General features: G+C 38.1%; 1 protein-coding gene across 1 annotated transcript; it reads left to right on the top strand.

Annotated features, from left to right (window-relative positions):
• Positions 1 to 210: 210 nt before the first annotated feature.
• LOC106001385 (putative vomeronasal receptor-like protein 4) lies at positions 211 to 1,110 on the top strand. The gene has a single exon (XM_013036481.1). It carries the CDS (start codon positions 211 to 213, stop codon positions 1,108 to 1,110), a length of 900 nt encoding a protein of 299 aa, XP_012891935.1.
• The last annotated feature ends 8,650 nt before the right edge of the window (positions 1,111 to 9,760 follow it).

Below are 9,760 nucleotides of genomic sequence, written 5' to 3'. Positions count from 1 at the left end.
AATTTATGCCCGAATTGACACAGCAAGGAAATATGAAGAAAAGCAAACTGATATCATAGGCTGTTAGAAAAGAAGTGCTTACATTCATATATTTCAGAAACTCTTCTTTTCACTAAGCACAGAAAAATCAAGACACCTGAAATACATCCTTTCACTCATTTGTGGTTTTCAAAATGTGTTTCCCAGCGCTGAGCACGAAGTCCAGAGAGGATGTGGAGTAACATCATTCAGAGGATAATCTTCCTTTCTCTTACTGGACCTGGAATTGTGGGCAACATCCTTGTATGTGTGAGACATGTGTACAGTTTTTTCACAGGTCCTGACAAAAAACCCATAGACCTCATCCTTATCCACTTGACTTTTTCTAATGTCATCATTATTTGTAGCACTGGGGTAAGAGAGATAGCCACTGTTTTTTATGTCAGAAATTTTCTAGGTGATGTGGGTTGTAAACTTGTGCTTTATCTGGAAAGAGTAGCTCGAGGGCTTTCCATCTGCACCACCTGTTTGCTCAGCATGGTCCAGGCCATCACCATCAGTTCCAGGACCACCCAATGGAGAAAGCTCAAACCTACGACTGCATGGCAAGTTCTCCCCTATCTCCTTCTCTTTTGGATTTTAAATTCTCTGATAAGCTCCAACTTGCTCCACTATATCACAGCAGTCAATAATACGAATGGATCTGGACTTGGAATGTATGTTGTGTATTGTCATATGCTACCCTCTATGCAAATAGTTAGATGGCTTTTCCTCTCCCTCATGGCTCTCCGGGATGTGATCTTTCAGAGTCTCATGGGCTGCAGCAGTGGGTACATGGCTTTCTATCTGTATAACCATCACAAGAGAGTCCTTTATCTTCATAGCTCCAGGTTTGCAAACAATTCTAGCCCAGAAATCAGAGCTACTCTAAGTACCCTTGTTCTTATGGCCTGTTTCCTTGTCTTTTATTGGGCAGATTTCATTTTTTCCTTCTATACAGGTTCCGTCGAAACCTTTGACTCTATAATAATAAATATTAAAGTATTTCTAGTTCTTGCTTATGCTAGCCTCAGCCCTTTTGTTCTGGTCATCAGAGATATTCGTGTTGCCAAATACTGGTGTTCTTTCTGAGAAATATGGAAATTATATATCCATTCCTCCATAACTAAAAGTATAAAAATGAGGAATTGGTTTGACCTGCTGTTCTAATATTTCAGAACATTAACATTCATTTAGACACATTTTAATAGGTTTATTTACATTTTTAATAGATCTCATCCTAAGCAATCTAAAATGGATTCATGTGTTCTAAGAATTTAGCAGGAAAGATTCTTATCAGCCTCCCATTTCAATCATCCCTATGATTTACCTCTCAGTTTCTTGCTTTCATGGGGAAAAAACTAGAAATTGAGTCTGTTTCCATGACTTGTTGTTGTTGCTGCTAGGCCTGGAGCGGGAACTCAGGGTCTGAGTGTAGTCCCTTAGCCTCTTTGCCTAAGACTAGCGCTCTAACTACAACTTGAACCGCACTGGCACTTCTGGCTTTTTCTGAGTAGTTTATTGGAGATAAGAGTCTCCCAGACCTTCCTGCCCAGGCTGGCTTTGAACCATGATCCTCAGACCTCAGCCTACTGAGTAGCTAGAATTACAAGTGTGAACTACTAGCTCCAAGTTGTTGCCATATTTCCTGAGCTTAAGATCTTCACCAAACAGAACCCCCCAACTTTTTTCCACCTTTGTGAACCCTCAAATGGATTTCCTTGCTTATAGCTCACACAAGGTTTTGACTTGGGATACATACTAAGTATATATACTATGGCTCCAAAAGAACAATGACCTTAAGAGCAAATTATGAAGAAGCTGTTCAGGTATTATTCCTTTTCTGAGTTCTACTTTTAGGACATACTGATGCTGATCTGTAAGAGACGCTAACTCTCTACACAACAAGGGATTCACCTGGCACTTGCATGGCATTGGTGGTTCCAGAAGTACTAAGGAAACTGACAAGAAAAAAATAGCGAACCAGTTACAAACCTAGTAAAAACCATGAAGTATAAGCATCAAATATATAGGATAGCACAAAGAGATATGTCTTCCTTTAACAGAAGCAATCTCAGGTTTCAGAAAGATGCTACCAAGTAGGCTCAACTTAATAACTACTGCTATATTAATGCCATGAGTTAACCAGTTGTAACTCTGGAGCACCAATCTCCTTTTTTGATCACAGTCATTTCATGGACTACCAAGTACATCTGAGTTTTTACTTGAGTTACAATGGTTGAGGGATCCTGGTACACGCTGGGATTGTACTACATCTTCTCTTGACTAAATTTAGTCCTCAACATAGAAAAAACCCAACATCAGTATGAAAATTTCTCAATAAATTCAAGACAAAAATATATATGAACTAGACCCATCATTTCAGTGAATATTCAAGCCATTTTACTGTGGAGGTATTTTCACACCTATGTATACCATGTCACAACTCACAATAACTGAACAATGGAACCTGTGTAGGTGTCCATTAGCAGATGAATGAATGAAGAAAGTGTAATATGTGTACACAATGGAATTTTACTTGCCTACAAAAAAGAAGGAAACTAGATGGAACTGGTGATAATCATATTACTGAAATGAATGAGTCTATCCAAGACAGGTTACATGTTTCTCTCATTTATTCGAGCTATGGAAGCAAAACTTAATGGAACACCAAGCTCATGAAAGTAAAAGGGGTGACTATGGAGATGGAATTGGAAAAGAGAAAAGATGGAGGTGAATATAATCCTAGTGTTTTATATGCAAGTAAGGAAACATAAGTAAATTCTTTCCTTTGTACAATTAATATATACTAATAAAAATTAAAATGGATCCAAAGGATGTGTGTGTGTGTGGGGGGGGTTGTGGGCATACACACAATACTTAAATGAAATTAACTAAGTATCCTCAAGTTACAGTAACTCATAAACTGGTAAATTCTCACTAGGAATTCTCATATGATTCGCTTTTATAAGACATTGTATAAATTAAAATATGACTCAATTTGTGAGATGTTAGATATTAAACCTATAGAAATTTTGTAACATGTGTTTGTGTATTGTGAGGAATGCAGAGACAGATGAAGCATAAAGCAAGATTTTTGAAAATATTTGATGGGTATATTATCAAATTAGCCTTTGAAAAAAACATGTGGAGAAATGTTGGTTGGAATAATTTGGGATCCAACTCAGCCAGGCTGAGATTCAAGTTAAATTGAATGGGTAAGCAAGTAGATCAGTTATACTATTGTGAATTTTATATAAACTTGAGTGAGATCCTTCAGATTTTAATATGTTTATCCAGAAGACATTTCAGACTACTTTAGATGGCCACGAAAATGCCAGAGAGCAGAAGTGGTGCTGTGGCTCAAGTGGTAGAGCTCTAGCCTTGAGCACAGAGAGGCTCAGGAACAGGGCTCAGGCCCTGAGTTCAAGCCCAGGGAACAGCAAAAGAAAGGAGAGAGAGTTAGAGAGAGAGAGAGAGAAAGAAAGAGAGAGAGAGAGAGAGAGAGAGAGAGAGAACAAGGTATAAGCCATAGGGGTAAGAACACACAAAAGAAACAAGAGAACACATAGTACATTAAAAACAAGCACCTAGAGAAACCTCTTGTGTCCATGCCTTAGAGTTCATTTCACTTAGTATCATCTTTTTTTTTTTGTCAGTGTGGGGCTTGAACTCTAGGCCTGTGTGCTGTTCCTCAGCTCTTCATCTCAAGTTGAGCACTCTACCATTAGAGCCACAGCACCATTGCTGGGTTTCTGAGTGGTTTATTGGAGATAAATCTCTTGGACTTTCTTGTGTAGGCTGGCTTTGAACCTCCATCCTCAGATCTCAGCCTGCTGAGTAGCTAGGATTATAGGTGTGAGCCACAGACACCTGGCATCATCTTTTTTTTTTTAATTGCCAAGGTGATTTTCTAAGTTTTGAGACAAGACCTTGCTGCTGCCTTGCCCAGGCTGGCCTCAAAGTGATGACTCTCCTGGCTCAACCTCCCAAGAAACTTACAGCCACTATGCATGGTTCCAGGATAGTTGGTTTTTTTTAAGTGAATAAAAAAGACTTATATAAAAATAAAATATATTAATATCCAGTGAAATATTTGTTTTGTTGTTTTTTCACAGTTTGAAGGTATTAAAAATATCCATCCATGTGTAAGAATTTTCTTGATTATATGAAAGACTGGGAAAATTCCAATGGAACTGATAAGTGCTGGTATCTCAATACTTACTTACAGTTAATTTTAAAATACACAGATCAAAATAACTATTTTTTATTGTGAAAATACTGTACAGAGGGGTTACAATTAGATGGGCAAGATAATGAGTACATTTCTTATCCAGCATTGTAGCCTCCTCCTTGGTTTTCCCTTCCCCCCACCCCCCACCACATAATCCTCCCCCCTGCCCCCACCAAAGTTGTTAAGTTCGTTTTCTACATGACAACTTGTACTTCTCATTGTTGCAACAGGTCCACCTGTATCCTTATTTAAACGACTTGTTTTTCCCCTTCCCCTTCACAAATTATACCAACATCAAATACAGTGAAAGCAGGGGTTATACTGTGGGGGAGGGACATACAAAACACTATTATTAAATAGCAAAAGTACTTCTCTTCACTTCTATATTTGAAATATGTGGGAGAGAGGAGATTGCTGGTGATTAAGCCCATGGCTTTATGCCTACTACCCACGTATTCTACTACTAGCTATATTTTAACCTTCTCTATGCTATTATTAAGAATGTCTCATCCGTAGCTCCCACATGACTTTGTATACTTGGATATTTTACTTCTTTAGTAATAGTAGTAAATGCCTATTCTTTCTGGTTTCGGTCATGACATGGTTGCACTTTTTTTTTTGTCAGTCTTAGGGCTTGAACTCTGGACCTGAGGGCTGTCCCTCAGCTCTTCAGCTCAAGGGAACGCTCTACTGCTTGAGCCACAGTGCCACTTCCAGTTTTCTAGTGGTTTATTGGAGATAAGGGTCTCACGGACTTCCCTTTGGGCTGACTTTGAACTGTGATCCTCAGATCTCTGCCTCCTCAGTAGCTTAGGATTACAGGCGTGAGCCACCAGCGCCTGGTGTTGAACAAACTTGATGTTATTAATGTTACTATATCTTCTTATATAACTGTTGTTATTTATGTTAGTTCTATAGTTATCTACTGTAACTGGCTTTTTTTTTCCATATTGCATAGAGAACCAAGAAGAGAGGTCCTTAAACAAGTCAGTGGTAATTAATCTAAAACAATGTAATACTAGAACTGGGAAGGTGGTTCAGTGGTAGAGCCCTTGCCATGTATGCTTGAGGCCCTGGGTTCGAGTCCACAGCACTAATAAACAGAAATAAAAAGCCGGAAATGGTGCTGTGGCTCAAGCGGTAAAGTGCTAGCCTTGAGCTGAACAGCTGAGGGACAGCGCCCAGGCCCAGAGTTCAGGCCCCACGACTGGACCCCCCCTCCTAAAAAAAAGAATGTAGTACTAGAAATTTAATTAAGAATGACATCAAAGAGTTAAATTAGGAGCCACACACCAGTGGCTCCCATCTGTGATCCTAACTACTTAGAAGGCTGCAATCTGAGGACCATTGTTGGAAGCCAGCCCAGTCCTAGCCTGTGAGACTCTTATCTCCAATTAACCAAACCTGCAAAGTGGAGTTGTGGTTGAAATAGTAGAGTGCTAGCCTTGAGAAAAGAAGGGGAAAAAAGGTTAGTGACAGCATCTCGACCCTGAGTTTGGACTGGCACAAGAAGGATGAGTTGAAGAAGAAACAATCATCTGGACTGGACTTCAGACAATACTGAGTCACCATACCCCACCAAATACTTCACAGTAATAATTAGGATCCGGATATTATTGTCAGTTTATATGCCAAGCCTCTAAATCTACAAAAATGAATGTTTCTATCCTTTCCTCACTATCTGGGTACTTGTTTAAATGCTTACCTGTCCCCTTGGGGAATGGTAGGAAGATTTTTAAGTTTACAGAAAGAAAGGATCAAATATATTTTAAAACATAAAAAATGTCCCATGTTCTAGTAGAGCAAGTGTATCACAGACAATAAACAAGGACACAGGAAGTGAACAATTTACTTTTGAATGATGAGTGGGTCACCAAAGAAATAGGAGGTGAAAAATCAAGAAATGGCAAAGATCAAAGGAAAAGGAAAACAGTACCCTTGGGATACAGGAAAAGAATGAGTAAAAGGAAAAGTTTATAACTATGAATGCCTACATGGGAAAGCAGAGTAATCTCAAATAAATAGCCTAACAATGCACCTCCACATCCTTATATAAACATAATTAAGTCTTCAATTAGCCTCAGATAACTTCTGAGCCAATCAAAAGTAGTAATTGTGGAGGGAGAAGAAAAGCTGTACTTCAGGGATTGAGATTCTTCAGAGGCATCCGTCTGTCCAACAGGAGGACCTCTGTGACCTGAGGGAAGTCTCACTCAGCCCAGATCTCCACAAACCATGGAGGTATAAATAGGATCTGGAAAGATTCAGCTTGCCAGGACTACCCCAAAGCTTGTCTGCATCATAGCTACTTAGGTGAGTAGACTTGAAAATTTTGTTATCACATAGGCCCTGTAGTATTTCTCAGACACATTAATATTAAGCTGTCTTTAGAGAAGCCCTGGAGTTGCTAACAGAGTCTTGAACCTTCACTCATTATTTTACCCTTACCACGGCATGTCCCTGACACAAGCAACAAGAAGGACCATGTCTAAGAAAAACACTCTAGAAATATTTAGTTAATTCTCTTTTTTTTGGTTCAGGATTTAATAACAAGCTTCTACTCCAGGATGAGCTTTGTACAAAGTTGTGTGGATATCCACATCAAAAAATCAGAAAGATATAAAAAATTTTCAAGGTTCTAATTTTTTAAGCCTCTAGTTTCACTTCTGAGTCAAAGTATTGATGAGTTTGTGGAGTGGGAAAATATTTTTTCCAGACAGTTTCCTTGTCCCTGACCAGGCAACTGAAATTGAAATCCTGGTGATAGTTTAAAATAGCCAAGAACTCCACAAATCCTAAGGGATTAAAATATGATTTGAGGAGGGTACTAACCCAGAGCTTTTCTGCACTACAGCTACAAGAGATTTGACTTGCTTCTTTCATTCACTCACATATGCACGTTAATTCTGTCAGAGGCATGGATGTTCATCTTTCTTTAATTAAGCAATGAGTTGAGGAAGAGGATCCCTGAGCCTTTAGAGCTTTACTCTCCTGATAACTAAAGGAATGTACCTGGGTTCAAAGAAATACTGGATATCATTTAGAGCAGATATCATTTGACAAATGCATAAGATTTTTTTATTCTACTACTCAGGACCTTCTCTCATTAGGCACCTTAATGATAGGTCTTTGTACAAGGTCTCATGTTGGTTTCTTCTAGCAATTAGAAAAGAACCATTTAAGACTAAGATTTCTAGGAAAAAACCCCCTCATTTGTAGCTTCTATTTTTATTGACATGATAACTGACTATTCATAATTAGCTTTCACAACATTTCTTTGCCTAATGTTTAATGTATTGCTATGTTTCCAATGGGATATCCTTTGTTCTTTCAAAATAATTCTGTAATTAGTATATTACATTTAATTTTGAAGATATTCTTTCTGCATCCATTCTTAAATATCTCTCAACACTTAGACATAACATTATATCACACAGTGTTGTCAACTAAACTTATGTGCTTATTTATTGTTGGCCTTATTCATTAAAATATAATTTCATATTATGGGTATTCTTTAGAGAATTCTTATTATGTTTCAGACAGGCTGCTTGTAAGTATAACTTGAGAAAACTCAGCTTAAATTTATCCTAGTTATGATGTTAGGGATACTGAGCTCATAGTTTAGTTGAAAAGATTGGGCCTAAGATGGATGCACTTATTGGCCTATGCTGTGCTTATTAGGTCTAGATGAGATATTATGCCCCTTGCTGAAATAACTTCCTGCATTATTTCAAAACCAATCTGTTACAATATACTTCTTGCTTCTTTCTTTTGGCATTCTTCATTTCATTCTGTCAGAATGAGAGGGGACTTACTCAGTGTCTCAGAAGTTGATTCTAAATATTATTTAGAGCCAGAGAGATTTGGGAACTTGAGGATGGGCTAGGAAAATAATGGAAATACCAACAATGTTTCAGTAAAAAGAATAAAAAAACAGCTTAGATGAGTCCATCAGGCAATTGAGGAATACTGACTGCGATCATTTGAAACAAACTCAATGTCTGAGTGTGTGTTTATTAATTTTGTGATCCAGTTTTGTTACACAAAATGACTAAGCAAAATTTTGAAGATCATAGCATAATTCACTATATGCTAGACATTTAGGATTGTGATTCTTAATGCCTAAATCCAGACATTAATTTCCCCATTTGTGAGAAGAGAAAATAATAATTGGATGGCAATAATTGATATTTGTAGAATCATTGAAATGTCTGGCATTGAGAACTTTAAAATTATTTAAATTTCCCTATAGTACATCTAAGAACCTGTAACTTGAAAGTGCATAGAGTAGGCTACATTACTATCACACAAAAAATAATATTATAACACACTGATACTGTTCACTGGCAAACAAACTTAAAATCACAAAAACTCTACTTGTTGGATTTTGAGTTTTATTCAGCCACGTTGATAATGAAGGTAGGTGGGACAGATAAGGAATGGCACTAGTCAGGTGGTTTTACTAGTATGAAACTATGAACAAAACCAAACAGGTGGAGTGCTGTGCATTGGTGGATCATGCCGATAATCCTAACTACTCAGGAGGCTGAGAGCTGAGAATTGCAGTTCAAAGGCAGCCTGGAGTAATACTCTTACCTCCAGTTAACCAGCAAAATCTCAGAAGTGTGGCCAGGTCCTGGTGGCTCACGCCTGTAACCTGAGCTACACAGGAGACTAAGATTTGAGAATCATGGTAGAAAACCAGCCCACTTAGGAAGTCTATGAGACTCTTATGTACAATTAACCACCAAAGAAAAAAGGAAGTTGAGCTGTGGCTGGCTCAAAGTGAAAGTAGTAGGCCTATAACCTTGAGCACCCAGCTCAGGGACAGCATTCAGGCTGGGAATTCAAGCCCATAACCACCACCACCAACCAAAAATAGATGTGCTGCTCATGTGGTAGAGTGTTAGTCTTGAGTGAAAAAGCCAGGCCAGAGTGAAAGACTGAGTGTTCAAAAAATTTTTAATTTTTTGTTGTTGTTGTCATTTCAATTTTATTTTATTGCAAGGGTTATGTACTGAGGGATTACAGTTACAAAATAAGGTGATGAGTACATTTCTGCCAAACATTGTTTCCTCCTCTCTCATGTTCTCCCACTTTCCTGCCCCTCCCCCCTCCTCCCACCAAGGGGTTCATTTCCAAAGTAGTGTTATGTGAGTAATGTTATGTCATTGGTTCACTCTTTGTCTTTTGTCTCATCATTTTGTTTTTCCTCTTCCCTTTCCCAAATCAGATAAACATACATACAAGACCCATAGCACCAAAATAAAATACAGTGACAACAACGTGTTATTATTCTAAATGGCATTTCACAATAATAAAAGAATTCAAAAAGATTGCCACACAAAGGAAGACTTTGAGGTCAAAAACTCTGCGTCATTCTTATAAAATGAATGTCCCTATACTTGAGAAAATTGCTGAAAACAGGGGCTATTTTTGCAGGTAATTACCACCATTACTGATGCTTTTTCTTCACAAGGGCATTTGGTGGATCCCAGTTTTTCTGAC

The sequence above is a fragment of the Dipodomys ordii genome, unplaced genomic scaffold (genome assembly GCF_000151885.1).
Source record: "Dipodomys ordii isolate 6190 unplaced genomic scaffold, Dord_2.0 Scaffold293, whole genome shotgun sequence".
In the NCBI taxonomy this organism is placed as follows: domain Eukaryota; kingdom Metazoa; phylum Chordata; class Mammalia; order Rodentia; family Heteromyidae; genus Dipodomys; species Dipodomys ordii.
Note: the sequence above shows the minus strand (reverse complement) of the source record. Positions and strands in the feature narration are given on the sequence as shown.

Excerpts from the sequence above, each read along its gene's own strand:
- LOC106001385 (XM_013036481.1), top strand. The coding sequence starts at position 211 with ATGTGGAGTAACATCATTCAGAGGATAATCTTCCTTTCTCTTACTGGA.